Below are 19,029 nucleotides of genomic sequence, written 5' to 3' on the forward strand. Positions count from 1 at the left end.
GAGAGAAAGAGTTAAGTGTTGTCCTTGTGCAAATATATTTCTATGTATAAGCATTGTTTTTTTTTTTTATAGATAAGTGTAACACTTCTGAGACCCTGCAGTTGGAAACGTGTGATGGTCCCTTAAAAGGACATTCAGTCAGGGTCCACCTTGTCCTCCTGAGGCCTGGGTTAATTGTCCCACAGATGTCAACGTTGAGACCTCCTGCAGGAAAGTGACCAGCTGCTGTGCTCAGGGGCCATCGGTCCACCCAGCTGAAACTCCTGCACTGAACTGAGACTTTCCACCTTGAAAAATGAAAGTCTTGGTTGCTCAGTCGTGTCTCTTTGCAACCCCATGGACTGTAACCTGCCAGGCTCTCCTGTCCATGGGATTCTCCAGGCAAGAATACTGAAGTGGATAGCCATTCATTTCTCCAGGGGATCTTCCCGACCCAGGGATCAAACCTGCATCTCCTGTATTGGCAGGTGGGTGGGTTCTTTACCATCTGAACCACTGGGGAAGCCCCTTTCCACCATAACAAGCACCAGAATATGAGAGTCTTTGAGAAACACTCAGAGTGAAGATGAGATAAAGAAAGCTTTTCCTTTAAAGAAAGTTTTATTTGTGGTAAAATAAAACTTTTGTTCATTCAGGTAGTTTGATTCTTTCAAACTTGTCACCACCCAGTGCCTTCCTGTGACTTCCACAAGGCCGTCCACCCACCCAGAATTCCTTGTGTTGTTGAAGAAAACCAGCTCTGCGACTTTTGCAAGTTCTTCAACTTGGCCACTTATTTTATTGAAGTTTGCAAACTGGGAGGACACTAGAGTTTGTAGTTGAGGTGGAGGACACAGTCTTGTAAAACCTGATAATGGCAATCATATTCCTTTTCCTTATAACATTCTATTGGTTAGAAGCAAGTCATAAGTACTACCCATCCTCAAGGAAAGGGTATTTCACAAAGTCATGACTATCAGTCAATGAAATTGGGTATCATAGGGGGTGTCTCCCTGTGTGCCCAGTACCCTTCTTGTGGACCAGGAGTTGCTTGAGAGCATCTGTCTCAGTGGCAGCCTTTGAGAAAACTTAGAGGAGAAACATGTCTGAAGAAAAGATACATTTCTTCTCAATTACAAAGGGAAGCTGGCTGCTGAAAACTATTAGCCATAGGTGTGATAGTAATCTCCATACATATTTTAGGATACTGTTTAAATGCAAGTTTTGTGAAACCTTTTAAAATAGGCAGGGAACATGAGAGCCTGGTGTGACTTTATCAGGGAAGAGGCTAATTTATTCTCTTTTACTGACAATGTCCCTCAGCTAGTGAATCAGGAAGGCAGGAAGAAACTGCACCTCTGCTTTCAACAAAGCATTTAGGTCAAAATTCAGATAAACTTTGCAAGGGGTCTTCAACAAATGTGATGTACTCAAGGCTATCAACACTGATGGAGAGAATTTTCTATGACCTGACACAGAACTTATTCCTAATTTTTAACAGTGGAAATGTAAAGGGCATGCTCATCAAATTTAGAGCTGATAGAGGGTTGGAATAAATACTAACTATATGGGATAACAGAATCAAGGCAGAATTCTGACCTTAAACACCCAGAAGGATGGGTTGATAATAATAAGATAAATGAGTGTTATGTTCTGTGATTTGCTCTAAGATGTCAAACTGTACAAATACTGGGTGGGGAAACATGACATGATTGTAACATGAAGCAACAGTCCTTAGAGGTTTTATCTAGCACAAGCTCCTTATAAGTGTAATTTCATTTATGGGGATTTTTGACCTGCATTAATAGGGGCTATAATAATGTGAGGGCACACAAGAGAAAGCGATTAACCTCACCTGGCAAGGTTATAAGCATTGTAAAGAATATGGGCTGGAGCTCAGGCTTTTAGGATAAGTATTCACAGTGCTGATGGAAACCAGGTGGGAATAGAGCAGGTTGTTCTAGGAGGAGGTGATGGCTGAGACAGAGGCATCTCAGAGATCAGTGGAAAGACTTTTCTAGGGAAGGGTGAACACAGCTAGAAGGGGAAGGGTGTTGGGGTGGGAGAAGCAGGGGCTGTGACTGATCAGGGAGAGCTCTTTCCTGAGGTCAGCAGAGCATTGGAGGGGCCTGACAGGGAGGTTGCTCTCCCCACCAACTTGCTTAAGTTCAAGGCTGTGCCAAATTCTAGAGGGACGTGTGGAAGGAAAAACCTGTGTAAAGTTTGATCAAGTGCAGGTAGACTGTCCAGATGGTCCAACTATCTCTTTATCTGGAAAAAAAGAATTTTTCTGTCTAAAGCAATTCCCTTAGGAATGTTTGGGATTGATGCATGGCAAGCCTTTCTTTGCTTATGTGGACAGAGAAAGAGAAGTTGTGGGAAGGAGAGGTGAGAACTCAGCAGAGGGTCCCAGGCTGGTTCAGCTGGAAGCTGAGGACAGACATGGCTTCCCTGTCCTCTCCTCTTGTCTCCATCCAGCTGGAAAGTCCTCCAGTCCCCAGGGGAAGGCCAGCTCCTTGGGGGAGAGGTTAATATGATTCTTCCTTCCTTCCAGGTGTTTGATTTTAAACTGCCTGCAGAAAACATATTCAGAGAAGAGGGAACAAGAATTAGTAATAAAATGATTTAGTTTGCAATTTAAATCTTCATTTTAGTAATGCAGATTACTGAATAACCAGTGTTTTACTAAACTATAAATTAAGAAAATAATAATCCCATTTATGTTGTATGATAATTCAAATGTATGTGGTATCTCTTCAATAGATTAGGAGTTCCTTACTGGAGACACCCTGTATTTTAGGGGTGCTGAATTTTTTTTTTTTTTTTTTGGAATGGATGCATGAAAAAGAGCAGCAAATTCCATAACTGTGATCCTTCTCATCATCTAGGGTCAAAACTTCTACTTGGGGCTGAAACGATCTCCACAGTTAGCCTTAGGTCTTGCACCTCCTTATAAATTGTAACCTGAGTCAAACTACCTGTCACTGTGGAGTGAATATGACATAGAATGTTGGGACTGGACATGTAGGTGCCGTGTGCACATGGAGCAGATACCTGCATGTGTGCTTGTCGGGGGAGATGGCAGGACATGGTTGTAAATTTAGAGTTTTTAGCCCATTCATACTGCATCCAGATAAAGCCTCTCTTCGACAACATAACAGAATTAATAAATGAATCCACCTCTTTCTCTTCCAGTGGTGTCGGTCACCCTGAGTATCCATTCTCTGAAGAATATTGACTCAGCTTTCACTGTGGTTCTTCAAAAATTTCTGGCTTCTAAGGCTGTGAAGAAGGTTTTTGTATATAGAATAGGTGCTTAAATGAAGTGTCTGAACTTTTGGAATCTTGCCTTTCCTATTTTTTTTTTTTTTAATTTGTGAAATAAAAGACTTCAAAGTAAGAATACTCATTTTTTCTGATGATTAAAATAATACAGGTAAATTACAGAAAATTTGGAAAGTAGAAGGGAAAGGATAGAAAATGAAGATAAGCTGTGATTAATCCATGTAATAATACTTTAGTGCAAACTACAGGAGATGGTGAAGGACAGGGAAGCCTGGCATGCTGCAGTCCATGGGGTTGCAAAGAGTCAGATATGACTGAGTGACTGAACAACAACAAAACTTTGGTGCAGTTTCCTTATGCTTTTCTTATATAAATGTGTATGTGTGTGTGTTTATTTACAAATAGGGATAATCTTCAATCCACAAGTTGTATACATATTCTTTTACTTAGCATAAGTATCTTGCTAAGCTAAAAATAGGATTTAAAAAATGCAGTGTTATATTTTTCTTCCTGTAAAGCAGCAGAAAGTGAAGAGGAACTAAAAAGCCTCTTGATGAAAGTGAAAGAGGAGAGTGAAAAAGTTGGCTTAAAGCTCAACATTCAGAAAACAAAGATCATGGCATCTGGTCCCATCACTTCATAGGAAATAGATGGGGAAACAGTGGAAACAGTGAGAGACTTTATTATTTTGGGCTCCAAAATCACTACAGATGGTGACTGCAGCCATGAAATTAAAAGACGCTTACTCCTTGGAAGGAAAGTTATGACCAACCTAGATAGCATATTGAAAAGCAGAGACATTACTTTGCCAACAAAGGTCTGTCTAGTCAAGGCTATGGGTTTTCCAGTGGTCACGTATGGATGTGAGAGTTGGACTGTGAAGAAAGCTGAGCGCCGAAGAATTGATACTTTTGAACTGTGGTGTTGGAGAAAACTCTTGAGAGTCCCTTGGATTGCAGGGAGATCCAACCAGTCCATTCTGAAGGAGATCAGCTCTGGGTTTTCTTTGGAGGGAATGATGCTAAAGCTGAAACTCCAGTACTTTGGCCACCTCATGTGAAGAGTTGACTCATTGGAAAAGACTTTGATGCTGGGAGGGATTGGGGGCAGGAGGAGAAGGGGATGACAGAGGATGAAATGGTTGGATGGCATCACTGACTCGATGGACATGAGTCTGAGTGAACTCCGGGTGATGGTGATGGACAGGGAGGCCTGGCGTGCTGCGGTTCATGGGGTCGCAAAGAGTCGGACACGACTGAGTGACTGGACTGAACTGAACTGAAAGCAGCACATCTTACTCATTTATGTAATTTCTTGTCTGCCCATGTTCAGCATTTTGATGAGTCCTTGAGTATTTTGCTGTTCATTCATCAAAACTTGATTGAACATTCTTTAGTAAGACATTGTTTTATCAATAAATATCAATAAGTAAAATGAGAAATGTCTTGAATCATTAGTCTAGTGGAGAATGAAACTGTGAATGACATCAGGAAAATTTAGCTGTTAGAAATGGGTAAGGGCCTGTTGAGATAATTGTGCACAGTCTCTCCCGTTTCTGTACATTTGTTAGGCAGAGCCATCTGTTACTCTTCATCCCGCAGTTTTCATCTGTACAAACAGCCTTGAAACATAGAGACAGTGGCTCCCTGCATTCTCTGGAATAGAAAATGCTAAGTCCAGGAAGAAAGAGTATTCATGTAACACTGAAGTGACAGCAAGTTGGCTGATGAGGGTAGAGTTTAGTGAGGTGGGGAGACAGGAGTTGAAGATAAGGCCAGAGAACCAGTGGGGCTAAGGGGTCTGTATCATGTAAGCTTTTCAAAGGACTTTACTGTGAGGGAAATGGAGATTGATATTTTGGGTTTTGAGCATAAGTTACATGAGCTGACTGACATGCTTTTGAAAGGATGACTTTGGTTGTTGAGAAGCAAAAGAGGAAAAAGAGCCCTCTTTTAGGACTCTACAGGTATCTAGGTGAGAGATGACGTTGGCTTGGACCACAGAAGGAGCAATAAATGTGGTCAGAGGTATTAGAATAGGGATATATTTTAGGGGCAGCATTAACTAGACTGTTGAACATGTTAGACATACAGTGAGAGGTAAAGGGGAAGCAGGGTTGACTCCAGGTGTTTGTGGCTAAGGGACAGGACATGGAAATGCCATTTTCTCAGAGGGAGACAATGTGGGGGAGCACACTTTTGCGGGAAGATTAGGAGTTCAATTACAGACATGTATCTTTGAGATGCCATTAGGCACCCAAGTGAAGATGCATGCATACAGTTGGACATAGAAGTCTATTAGAGGATAAGTTTAGACAATATTTATATTTGTGACTTATCAAATTTAGTTGCCACCTAATGTCATGAACCCACTTCAGTACTCTTGCCTGGAAAATCCCATGGACTGAGGAGCCTGGTAGGCTGCAGTGCATGAGGTCTCGAAGAGTTGGACATGACTGAGCAACTTTACTTTTCACTTTCATGCACTGGAGAAGGAAATGACAACCCAATTCAGTGTTCTTGCCTGGAGAATCCCAGGGACGGAGGAGCCTGGCAGGCAGCCATCTATGGGGTCGCACAGAGTCGGACATGACTGAAGTGACTTAGCAGCAGCAGCAGCAATGTCATGAAAGTAGACAATCAGAGATATTATATTAAACAGTGAGTGGTGTAGACAGAGAAGTCAAGCTTCATGAAGACCCAGCATTAAGAAGGCATTTTTTTTTTTTTTTTAAGTGGAGGAATCAGCAAATGAGGCAGAGAAGAAGAGGTGAATGAAGTAGGAGGGGTTGTCCTCAGAAGGCACGCGAAGTAGAAGTTTGAAGGAAAAAAGAGTTCAATGCTTCCAAGGGGACAGGTATGAGAAGACTGAAACTGACCACTAGATTGGGCAGTTAACCTTGGCATGGTCAAGTGCAGCTTTGGTAGAGTGGTGAAGGCAAACCCTGAGTAGGGTGGTTTCAAGAAATGGTGCCAAGTTTTCAAAGGCTTTTCTGTAATGAGGACCAAGAATTTGGCAGTCGCTGAAGATGAAAATGGAATCAAGAGATGAGGTTCCCTATTGGGAGAGTTGACCACCTTCCTCTGAGATCAGAGGAACAGTCCCCAGAGAGAGGAAAACCCATGATGAAGCAGATGGAGGTGGGATGACTTGAACCACATCTGTTTTAGTTACTGTTGCTGCTCCAACAAATGACCAAAACCTTTGTGACTTGAAACAACACCAATGTGTTAGTTTACATTTATGGAAGTCAGAAATGCAAAAGCTGGTTCAATGGGCTAAAATCAAAGTGCCAGCAGGCCTGCATTCTTTTCGGGAGGTTTCAGGGGAAAATCCATTTTGTTGCCTCTTCCAGCTCCTAGAGAACATTCTCCATCTTGGAGACATTCATTCTCCATCTTGGAGACACTCCCGCCATCTCAGAGATAGTGCATCAAATCTTTGATTCTCTTATCTAATCCTCCTATCTTCCACCTCCTCTTCAACTACAACCCTCCCAGGTGCGATGCATAAGGACTTTGTGATTACACCAGAGTGATCCAGGTACTCCAGGAACATCTGCCATCTCATAGTTTTAATCACTTTTGTTAAGTAGTTTCCTGACCAGGTTCAGAACCATGCCCCATGCAGTGGAAGCAGAGTCCTCACTATTGGACCACCAGGAAAGGTCCAGGTTCAGCAAGTTTTTAGCCATAGTTTCATCACATCCGTTTCTGTCCCTTTTCCTCTCTCTCTCCTCCTGAAACCCTTATCCTGTGATTGTTACTGTGTTCTATTTGCTAGTTAGGGAAGCATTCTTATTACTGTTCTGAATTCTGATAAATGATTATTTTGGTAAATTATTAATCTCTGTATTGTTAGCAGATTTTTTCATGTGTTTTTCTTATTGTTTCACTTGAAACAAATTCCTCTGTTTTCTCATTGTGCTTAATTTCCTCTGTCTCCATGAAATTAGTTGAAAAAGTTTCCTGCTCTAGTCTTGTAGGGGTGTCCTTGTGCAGATGTGTCTCTATGCAGTCTGGGTGCCCACAGGCTTTGGGACAGAGCTGGAGCTGAGCTGGTCAGAGGTCACCCCTTCCCAGGGCCTGCTGGCAACTTTTAAGTTGGTAGGAGGGGGAAGTGGAGGCTAGGGCCAGAGCCCAGTGTGAGCACTGGTTTCTCCAATGCTCTGTGGCTGCCCCCACCCTACCGGGCTGGGTGGGTCCCAAGGTGGTAGAACAGAAGCCCTGACCGTTGGCCTTAACTTGGTTCCACCCCTTGTAAGTGTGCACCCTGCTCCTCCCCCACTCCCAGCACTGGCTCCTTTGCCCCAGAGGGTGGCAGAGCTGGAGGAAGGTGTGCTGGAGCAGCCCCTGGTCCAGGCGGCTGTGCATGTGGTAAAACCCTGGCACACCATCAGAGCCCCAGACCTTGCTCCTCAGGCCCTTCTGTGATGGCTGCCCTGCCCATCCATATATGTGCGTGTTCCTATATGAGTGTTCCTTTGTGTGTGTGTTCCTGTGTGTGTGTCTCTGTGTGTGTGTTCCTGTATGTGTGTGTGTGTGTTCATAGTTGGGTACTTGAAACAATGGGCAAATATTCACTCTTGGTAAATTTGATTCCTTGTCCTGACTGGCTTTCACTAGTTTGCTTGGCATGCACTTAGTCCTTGTATCAGCCCAACAGGAAAGTTTAGGGCAATTCAGTTCATTTCTGAGTCAGCATCTGGGTGGCTTTTTGAATCCGGTGTACTTATGACTGTTTTTGAATGCCTTACTATCTCCCCAAATCCACACCCCAGTTCTATTCAAGATTTTATTAATACATGATATAGTCTATGTCTCCACCCTTATTCCTTTGTCCCTGGCCCCATATATAGCTCCCCCCTCTGCAGCTGTGATACCCATTCCAGCTACTCTTCAGTTTAAGCTCAGTAAAACAGACACCAGTCTCCAGGTAGCCCCAAAGTAGGTTGCAGATAAGGTTTTCTATCACTCTGGTTTGAGGGAGGCAACTGGGAGCTGATCAGAACTGCACTTCCCCAGGCAGGAGAGTACATGTGAGTAAATACATGATGAAATTTCCTACCGTTCTAGTCCAGATTTTTCCTAGTTGTGTGTTCACTTTGTTGCTGTAGATCTGTGACTGTTTCCCAGAACTCCTATGAGGTTTTTCAGCTGCCTTCTCTTTCTTTTCTTGCCTTTCCAAGGGAGAAATTGATCCTCCTAGCTCACCATTTTGCTGGTATCACTGTACATGTTAAATTTTATTTGTCTTCACAATGTCCCCAAGTATCAGTGCATCACAGTTTCCTTTTCTGTCCCAAATTTGTCAATTTTTTATAGGTTTTTCTTTTATGAATAATGTTGCACAAGATAGTAAATTATGTAAAATATGCATCAGTTACAATATGAGAGTACTCTAGAAGTTACATAGCTAGGTACAAGGTATAAACACTCAAGAGTCTGTTTGTACATTGCACATGGTATCCTAAAGCTACTAATAATTAATCTCCTAAAAGTATTTTGCCATAATGTCTGGTTTCCATATCCTGTTCAGTATTTCACCACTGTCAGATCTGTAAAGCAAATAATTTTGCTGGTGGGAAATGTAAAAAGGCAAATTTAGTTTCATTTGAAGTTTTGATTCTTTATTAAGAGGTAACATTTAAAAAAATGCTTATTAAACACTTTTAGTTTGTGTGATTTATGTATGTGTGTATGTTTGTTCTGAAAGATAGTTGTTTCAATTGATGTTTGATTGAGATTGGGCTTCATAATAGAAAAATGGAAAACAGTTGCTGTGTGGAAGTTTGGCATATGGTCAATAATTGTTCAGCCAATCTCATCATTACATAATACTTAAGGTTATAGGGAGTTGGTGATGGACAGGGAGGCCTGGCGTGCTGTGATTCATGGGGTCGCAAAGAGTCGGACATGACAGAGCGAGTCAACTGAACTGAACTGAAGGTTATATGGATTAAAAAAGGAAACAAGTTGTTTAACTCACTTCAATCCTCTTCTTACTCCATGTGTATGGATTTAATCCTACTCCTTCTATAATATACGTGCTAACATTTGACAGAGCAGCTGGTATGTTACCTTTCTGTTATTTATAACTTGTAAAGGTTGAAGAAAAAAATCACTCTGCTTAGTTAGAGGAGCAACAGGCAATGGATCTCAAAAGCCAGAAGGTGAAGCTTAATGACGGCCACTTCATTCCTGTCCTGGGATTTGGCACCGCTGTACCTCCAGAGGTATAAGTACTGGTGTGGGGTTGAGATATAAATAGTAGTGGATGTAACATGAGAGGAAGGGGACTTGGGTTGTCAAGCACTGAGCTCCTGTGTGACTCTGGGAGGATCATGTGGTTCCACTAACCAGGCTAGAACCATACCCTGTGAAAGGGAAGAGAGCATCCGGTCTTCACTCTGCATCAGGGTCTGAGGCTGTGCTCACCTGCAGATTACTCTGGGTTCCCCTGCAGTTTCTGTCTCTTTCCCAGCTTGGCACAAGAGGTGAGACTCGGGTGTCGAGAACACTGACTGTAAGCTGCTTCTCTCTGAGGGGGATTGCAATGGTCGGGTTTCTCTGTGTATTTTATTAGTTCCAGAACTCCTTCCTCCTTCCAAAAAGACATGACCCAGAGAAATATTTGAGGTAAAAGGTCCTGAAGATGAAATGGCTGAAAACTAATGGGAGAGAATTGCTTTTCTACTGTGGGGTGTCTGCTTGGTCCCAGGCCAGACACATTCCAGCTGTGTTTTACCCTGTACTTCAGTTTCTGCTTGACTACTTCTTCTTATGGGAATTACAGTGTCATTTGAGGGGATACACTACAGTCTTACAGGCCAGGCTTTGTAATATATTCTTGGGTTTTGCAGTGGCTTTTTATTAAAGTATAGTTTTCAGTGCTTGGACATGAGGGGCTAGTGGACAAGTCTCTAGACTGGAAACCAGAAAGTTTGCTGTCCATCTGGTCTTTAGAGTATGTAGCTGTGACAAGGGGCTGCCTGGTCCTTAAACTTTGTGTCTCACTTCTTCATCTATAAAACAGAAGGAAATATTCAGAGACCCTTTCAAGACAGAAGACAGGGCTTGTTTCCTTGTAGTGCAAAGTGGGATGAGGGGAGGGAAGGGACCAGCTATACTGAAGCTCACCGGTTCATTCCTTGGTACAGTCCCAAATACCTGAGTATTTAAGAAAAACCAGGACTAGACCCAACAGAGGGAAGTTACACAAATTATTTAGATCCTTGAAACAGGAAAGATTCTGAATCACATAAAAAGAAATTGAGTATTATGCAGCATTAAAAACAAAGTTAATCCTGCCATTTGCAACCACACAGATCAACCTGGAGAACATTAAGTTAAATGAAAGAAGCCAGAAATAGAAAGACAGATACTTCATGATCTTTTTACGGGTGAAATCTAAAAAAGTGGAATGCACAGAAGAAGAGAGTAGAGGAATGGTGACCAGAAGTTGAGGACAAGGCTGGAAAAAGGGAAAGAGGTTGGTCAAAGGGACAGACCTTCAGTTTGAGATGAAGAAGTCTTGACCCCTGATGTTCAGCACGGTGACCCCAGTTAATAATAATGGATTCTATCTTGAGATTTGCTAAGAGAGCAGATCTTTAGTGTTCTTACAAACCCCCTCAAAAGTCAGCTATGTGAGGTGATGGATCTCCTGGTAGCTTGATTGTGATCATCAGTAACAGTGGGTAATTATAAGCAGTACTTACACTATTTTACCACTAGTGCCACCTGGTGCTGGTTGTAAAGAACCTACCTGCCAATTCGGGAGACATAAGAGGTTAAGGGTTGATCCCTGGGTTGGGAAGATCCCCTGGAGGAGGGCATGGCCATCCACTCCTGGATTTTTGCCTGGAGAATCCCTTGAACAGAGGAGCCTGGTGGGCTGTGGTTGCCATAGGGTGGCAAAGAGTTGGACATGACTGAAGCAACTTAGCTTGCATGCACTTGTATGAAAATATTGCTTTGTATACCTTGAATACAAAGAGGACTTCCCTGGTGGCTCAGAGGGTAAAGCATCTGTCTACAATGTGGGAGACCTGGGTTTGATCCCTGGGTCGGGAAGATCCCCTGGAGAAGGAAATGGCAATCCACTCCAGTACTATTGCCTGGAAAATCCCATGGACAGAGGAGCCAGGTTACAGTCCATGGGGTGGCAAAGAGTCAGACAAGACTGAGCAACTTCTGAGCTACTGAGTGATACCGTGAATAGATACAGTTTTTTTTTGTTTTTTTTTTTTTGGTGTATTCTGTGTAGCTTCAGTGGTAGCCAGAAGCCTTAGAAGCTTCAAGTTTTTTTCTTGATGCTTTTACCATACATCTTATACCTTTGTCAATTTTGCTTCAAATGTCTCACAGTATAAATCCTATCCACGACTACAACTTTATGTTTAGTCCATTGGGTTCTAACAGCAAATCACTGAACCTGGAGGTGGTCTTTGGGTCCTCTGATACCTGTGATCAACCACTAATTGCCTGGGGTTGATGAGTTCCTGGGTATCCATTTAATTACTGACCAGGAACATTCAGCAAACTGTCATGAGTTCATCACCATGCATACAGAACTACCCAAAGAAAAGTTGAATCTTGGGAAGACTAAAGCTTGTACTTTAGCAATCTTTTAACCATGTGAATATGTAAGTACTACCTTTGTTGCTCATGTAGGTTCCTAGGAGCGAAGCTCTGGAGGCAACCAAATTCGCTATAGAGGTTGGGTTCCGCCATATTGACTGTGCTCGTGTGTACCAGACTGAAGAGCAAGTTGGCCAGGCCATTCGAAGCAAGATTGCAGACGGCACTGTGAAGAGAGAAGACATATTCTACACTTCAAAGGTGCTGTATGTGTTGTGCATGTGCACATGTGGGCAACTGATTGTGCCCAGGTGACTATTGTATAATAGGACCATTGTTTGGTGAAGAGTTGTTTGGTGACCCATGTTTATTATTACATTCCTAAAGTATTGGAATTCCCTGGTGGTCCAATGGTTATGACTCGGTGCTTTATTGCCACGAGTCCAGGTTCAATCCTTGGTCAGTGAAGTAATATCCGAAAAGCCATGTGGTAAGCCCCCCTCCCCCCTCCCAAAATTTCCTGAAGTATTATTAACACAGCTTCCATTCTTTAATCTCTGCAGCTTTGGTGCACTTTCCTTCGACCAGATTTGGTCCAACCAGCCTTGGAAAAGTCACTGAAAGATCTTCAACTGGATTATGTTGATCTCTATCTCATTCATTTCCCAGTGTCCATGAAGGTTGCAAATTTGTGTGATTGTTTCTATTTTACTTCTTTTTTTTAGAATGTGTATCAACTTACATGGATGGTTGAATTAATATTTGTCTTAGTAGGTTGTAGAGAGGGTTTCACTAGGGTAGAATCCCCCTAATAATCATTCATGATCATCTTTTTACTGATTTTCTTTGAATCCCTTACACACCTCCCAGAGAAAGGAGTTAAAGAATCTCTCAGTGTCTGCCTTAAAAACTTGAGGAAATAGAAATAGATGAGTTCTGCACACAGTCCTGAATATGACTCCTGAGTCTCTAGGGATTTCATGAAACAAGAGTTTGGTGCAGCCATGATGAGCAATGACACAATCTTACATCGAATGTGATGAGTTCTTCTCCTCTTTCACCCATTCGAGTTGAGCAGATTTGGTGGTGCTCCATCTGGATGGATCTAAAACTAGCAGACATTACAGGGACTTAGAAACCTTGCCTACACTGTTGCTTGTCTTCATGATGAAGTTATAGACTGCACTTAAACTTTAAGAACTGTGTCATTATGCTGTATTATTATGTAGATGGGAATTTCCTGGCAGTCCAGTAGTTACGACTCCATGCTTCCACTGCTGAGGAAAGCTGAGTTGAGGGAAGGAGTGCAATCCATGTTTGGCGAACTAAGATACCATAAACATGAGACAAAACAAAACAAAACAAAACAAAAAAACCCCAAAACAAAAGCAAACCCACAATGAAACTACAACAACAAAAATCTGTGTTATATAGAACTCTTGATTTTAAGTTACAGAAATCTACTCAAGCCATCCTATGCAAAATAGCTTAGAGGACTATGTAGATGGGAAGTCCAAGTCATGGATAGATTTAAGGCTTTGCTGTACTCTTCAGAAATGTCTATTTTTTCTATCTCTTATCATGACATTGGAGGCTTCCCTTTTGGCTCATCAGTACAGAATCTGCCTGCAATGCAGGAGCTTCAGGAGATGTAGGTTTGATCTCTGGGTTGGGAAGATCCCCTGGAGGAGAGTCTGGCAACCCACTCCAGTATTCTTGCCTGGAGAATCCTATGGACAGAGGAGCCTGGTGGGCTACAGTCCATGGGGACACAGAGTCAGAAACGACTGAAACAACTTAGCACACACAGACATCATGGCATTACTCATGATTCACTTTATTTTTAAAATAAAGCAAATGGCATTTATTCATGAACATTAGTGACATTTTCAACTGGTGGCAAATATAGTCTTGGGGCAGCTCAAGGCTCATGGTCATGAACGTTTGAGAGCATGTCTGGATCTTCCACATTCCATATAAACCTAACGAGAGCCTTGCTGGTTCACATGCCTGCCCTAGGGCATCTGAGGCTCAGATGGAAAAGGAAGTCTGATTATCCAATCACATCAAGATTGAAATTTTTATTCTGGAAATTATGTCATGTAACTTACTGCCTTTTCCAACTCAAGAGAAGCATTTCAAAAGAGACAAGTACAAGGAACAGACAAAATCCACAAAAGTCATGGGAATTCCCTTTTAGGACCTAGAAAAACATATTTATTACAACATATACATATATTAAGTGTAAGAGATTAGAATATGCCTCCCTCCTAAAGACATTGCTTACAACTCCATATATGCAAATACTAGTATCCAGAATATTGTAATCCCTACCTCATGGAGGTTTGCTACCTGGTGCCAAGCAGCCAGGCTAAATGTAGAGATATTACTTTGTGACATCTCTAAAATGACTACCTCTATTCCAGCCAGGGGAGGAATTGCTTCCAAAAGATGAAAATGGAAAAATAATATTAGACTCAGTGGATCTCTGTCGCACATGGGAGGTGAGTCTGGGGAGGAGAAAATCAGGGGAGGAGCCAGGAGAGGGGGAACCTCCTTCATTTCTTCCACCTGTGAGAATGGGCTGTGGACCATCAGAGTCAGCAGTTCATGAATCTAAGGGTTGTGATGCCGGGGTTTTGGGGAGGAAACCATTGCTGGAATGCTCACAGAGAGGAACAAAGGAGGAGAATATGGGACAGTGAAGACAGGCATCTCTTTCCTTCTATGTAATATGTCTTCTTAGGGATTTTTCTAAGGAGGAAATGGTAATTGTTGTTTTTGTGTCACAATTTCATTTTTCCTCTTAATAATCAATGCTAATTCTTGATGGGTGACCCTGTTGACAGATAATTTTCAGCATTTAGTTTTGCTCTATTGCCCATTCTAAATGACTGTGCACACCCCCTTCTTCCCTAGGCCCTGGAGAAGTGTAAGGACGCAGGACTGACCAAGTCCATCGGGGTGTCCAACTTCAACCACAAGCAGCTGGAGAAGATCCTGAACAAGCCGGGGCTCAAGTACAAGCCCGTCTGCAACCAGGTGAGCAGCTCGGCTCCTCTCCCTCCTGCTCTTCACAACCTCCTTCTTGCCCTGGAGCCTGATGTCTGTCTGTCCTCCCCTCCTGTTCATCTGACCTTAGTGGACAGAATATTCTAGAGGGCAGAGCCTCTGTATGGATGGAATACTATGAATAGAACCCACAATGGTATCCCTGTTTGATAAAGTCTGGGTGGAAAAGCTGGGGAGGGGGTCCTGCTAAATTGTGGTGGAGACTGAGGAAAGGTAAAGAAGGTGAAGAAGGGTTAGACTAGTCACCCAGAACTTAGAGGAAGGTGGTGTTTACCTGAGCCTAAAGGGTGTCCAGAAATGGATGTTGAAAGTGCCTGGGAGGGAACTGTGGAAGGGAAGGAGGACCACGAAACATGGCATGGAGTGTAAAGAAAGCTAAATCGCATAATATTGGTTTAAAATTTGTGTGGGGTTTGGATGGCTGAATCCTTAGTCTTAGTGTTTCAGCTTTTCTGGGTCTTCAGTACCGAAAATGTGCTGAAGACTATGAAAGTCATCCAGGTGAAAGACTGAAGTCAAAGGCTCATGGTGATATTAATGATCAATAAAATATTTACTCAGAAACATTTACTCATATGTAGAGCTCACCTTGTGAGCTACTCAAGCTTGGAATGGTTCTCTCATCCAAGTCTATCATAAAATTAACTTTTAAGCACACTTCTCTCAATTTTTATCTTGATGTTAATATTTCAAGTTTATATTTAAGTTGTAGTTTTTCCTTTAGCATTTTTTTAAACTTTTAATTTTCTCTGTTTTATTAATATTACTTTCCCAAATAATCTGACACTCTTCTCTGTTGGCATTCTACAGGTGGAATGTCACCCTTATCTCAACCAGAGTAAACTGTTGGATTTCTGCAAGTCCCGTGATATTGTTCTTGTTGCCTATAGTGCTCTGGGATCCCAAAGAATAAAAGGATGGTAATGAACCCTAAGGAAGACAACACGGTGTTTACCTAAAATTCAGTTTTTGAGGAAATGGTTTCAATCATACAGTACTCAGTGGTCTGGAGATAACTCTCATAGGCAGGGGGAATAAAAGGGAAGGATGGACTGATTTCTTCTCTTTTATCTTCTCATCACCCAGACAGTTTCTCTACACTGTATTAGCTTGTGTGAAAGAGTTAGTTGCTTGTTGTGTCTGACTCTTTGCGACCTCATAGTCTGTAGCCCACCAAACTCCTCTATCCATGGGATTTTCCAGGCAAGAATACTGAAGTGGGTAGCCATTCCCTTCCCCAAGGGATCTTTCTGACTCAGGGACCCAACCCAGGTCTCCTTCTTGTAGATTCATCAATTACACTAAAATCTGTACATAATCTCCCAGTTGAGACCAGAAACCCAAGCTTATGTCATGATTTTGCTTATTAACTAATGAATGCATTTCTAAAAATAGATGTTCCAAACCTCACTTACCTTATGTCTAAAATTGGGACAATAATATGTAACTCCTAGGTCTATCATGCTAGAAAAAAATTTCAATTTGAACCAATTATGTAAACATCTCTAGGAGAATAATGATGAAATAAATGACTGTCATTCTGGGACTACTCAGTTTTTGTCAAAGCCTAGAAAAGTGACATTAAAAAATTTCCTGGTATTTTTCTTCTTCTCTACTCATGGTCTTGATTATCAAAGAAAATCAATAACAGAGAAGTAAATAAAAAATTCCACGAGTTTGGCAGTCCTGGTCTCAACTCAATCATGAATCTGAATTACATGCAGAACTTTGTACACACAGAATGGGAGGTGACCCAGTTGAGGTTCTGATTCAGTTTGTCTTCAACTAAGTCATGGAATTTGTATTTCTAACAAGATCCCAGGTGATACTGATGATGTTGGTCCCTGGAGCACACTTTGAGAAGCACTGGTCTAGAGTGGACCTACTTAGCCTGTTTGAGAAGCCTCCTTAGAAACTGAGAATTTAGTCTCAGCTCCTCAGCATTTCTGAATTTCCTTCCAGGGTGAACCAGAATCACCCCGTTCTCTTGGAGGACCCGGTTCTTTGTGCCATTGCCAAAAAGAACAAGCAGACCCCTGCTCTGGTTGCCCTTCGCTACCAGATACAACGTGGGGTTGTGGTTCTGATCAAGAGTTTCAACAAGAAGCGGATCAAAGAGAACATACAGGTGATGATGAGTGGGGCTGTGGACAGAGGGCTCCTAAGGAATATCCTTCATGAGGGTCATTCTTTGTCCATCTCTCAAGACTTTCCTTGAGTCAAGACAAGTCACCTGTTCCCCCCTGTGCATGAATGCCTTGTGTGTATTCCTGGTAGTTTTCTCCTCCTGATGTGGCAACAAGAAAGGTGGCATGGCTGGAGAGGGTTAACGTTGGACAGTGTGTGTGCTCAGTTGCTCAGTCTTGTCTGACTCTTTGCGACCTCATGGACTCTAGCCTGCCAGGCTGGTCTGTCCATGGGGATTCTTTAGGCAAAAATAATGGAGTGGGTTTCCATGCCCTCGTCCAAGGGATCTTCCCAACCCAGGGATTGAACTTAGGTCTCCCACATTGCAGGCAGATTCTTCACTGTCTGAGTCACCAGGGAAGCCCAAGAAAACTGGAGTAATCTATTCTTTCTCCAGGGGATCCTCCCAATCCAGGAATCGAACTGGAGTCTCCTGCATTTCAGGCAGATTCTTTACCATCTGAGCCAAGGTTGCACAGATAACAGAGATTTATTTCCAGTGTTATTTCTGCAATTTATTCTGTCACCTTGTGCAAATGACATCTTATTTTCTTTGTTCTCAATTGATAAAACTGTGAATTTTTTAGGCTGTTTGGACTGCTACAACAAAATACCACAGATTGAGTGGCTGAGAAAAAATTGAAATTTCTTTCTCACATTTATAAGGCTGGAGTCTTGAGGTCAGGGGGCTTGTGTGGTTGGGTGAGGGCCCTCCTCCAGGTCACAAGGCTCTCCTTTTAATTTAACATGGTAGAGGGGAAAACAGAGTATTTCCCTGAATACTAACAAGGTTGCATCTTCATACATTTAATCTCCATGAGTTTCTGCCTTTGAGAAGCTCCTCTTCAAGACTTTGTCCACTTTAGCTAGGTTGTTTCTATTTAGACTTCTGTGTGGGAGACCAATATTGTCCCCTTAGAGTAGCTGCACAGAAAACTCCCCAATTTCAGAATTTAATGTAGAGATCAGTTATGCTTCTCTTGATTCTGGGGTTTGACAATCAGCCTGCACTCAACTAAGCTGTTGTCCTCTTAGTTGGCCTCTCTTATGCATTTGCAGTTCAGTGCAGAGCAGCTCGGCAGTTCTGCTTTAGCAGGTGGATGTGGCTCCTGTTAGAGGAGCATGCATGCTTCTCTGAATAGTTTTTCATATATGTTTGGCTAGACTGTTGTCAACTGACTTGGTCTTCATCTCAGCACAGTGCTGTGATCCTGTCAGTGATTAGGGAAAAAATCCTCTTCCTGTCTGGGCTCAGATCTGACTCAGCACTTCTGGGAAATATCACTGTTTAGTGCCACAGGTTACAGGTCAGGCCAAGTCAAGGGGAAGGGAAATTGTCCCTTGATCAATTGTTTCCGTGTTTCCATTTAAATTTGGTTTGGTAATCTAGCTGGAACTGATTATCTAAGATAATATGAAAATAGATACATACACCTTTACTGCTACTGCTGCTGCTAAGTCACTTCAGTTGTGTCCGACTCTGTACGACCCCATGGACTGCAGCCCACCAGGCTCCTCTGCCCATTGGATTTTCCAGGCAAGAGTACTGGAGTGCGGTGCCATTGCCTTCTCTGACATACACCTTTACGTATATTTAAATTTAAACCTAAATTTTCATATTTCCTCACAGATTTTCATTGTCAACTCTGTCATATATCAAGTGTCCAGAAGTACATTTCTGGTGTCTCTCTTCTATTTAACTATTCTGTTTTCTGTACCGTGCTATTAAAGTGAAAATAAGTATGCTTTTCAGAATAATTTTTTATTTTTTAAGAATGTCCTGATTGCTTTTGTTTAGCTCTCTTTTATTGCAAATTGAGTATCACTTTACCAACTCCCAGGGAAGAATACATGCTCAAGTCTTTGGTTCATGTTGCACTGACATACTAGATCATTTGGAGAAAATGAATTTCTTTACAAAATT

General features: G+C 42.2%; 1 protein-coding gene across 1 annotated transcript; it reads left to right on the forward strand.

The window, feature by feature from the left end:
- Window positions 1-8,126: 8,126 nt before the first annotated feature.
- Window positions 8,127-17,206, forward strand: LOC132342088 (prostaglandin F synthase 1-like). The gene is made up of 8 exons (XM_025000871.2): window positions 8,127-8,302; window positions 9,371-9,499; window positions 11,940-12,107; window positions 12,410-12,526; window positions 14,273-14,350; window positions 14,766-14,888; window positions 15,729-15,838; window positions 16,881-17,206. The coding sequence occupies exons 2-8, from the start codon at window positions 9,416-9,418 to the stop codon at window positions 17,134-17,136; spliced, it is 936 nt and encodes a 311-aa protein (XP_024856639.1). The 5' UTR covers window positions 8,127-8,302; window positions 9,371-9,415; the 3' UTR covers window positions 17,137-17,206.
- The last annotated feature ends 1,823 nt before the right edge of the window (window positions 17,207-19,029 follow it).

The sequence above is a fragment of the Bos taurus genome, chromosome 13 (assembly GCF_002263795.3).
Source record: "Bos taurus isolate L1 Dominette 01449 registration number 42190680 breed Hereford chromosome 13, ARS-UCD2.0, whole genome shotgun sequence".
NCBI classification, from domain to species: Eukaryota; Metazoa; Chordata; class Mammalia; order Artiodactyla; family Bovidae; genus Bos; species Bos taurus.

Excerpts from the sequence above, each read along its gene's own strand:
- LOC132342088 (XM_025000871.2), top strand. The coding sequence starts at position 9,416 with ATGGATCTCAAAAGCCAGAAGGTGAAGCTTAATGACGGCCACTTCATT. Across the intron at positions 14,889-15,728 it reads ACAAGCCCGTCTGCAACCAG|GTGGAATGTCACCCTTATCT; the intron begins GTGAGCAGCTCG and ends GGCATTCTACAG. Across the intron at positions 15,839-16,880 it reads TCCCAAAGAATAAAAGGATG|GGTGAACCAGAATCACCCCG; the intron begins GTAATGAACCCT and ends ATTTCCTTCCAG.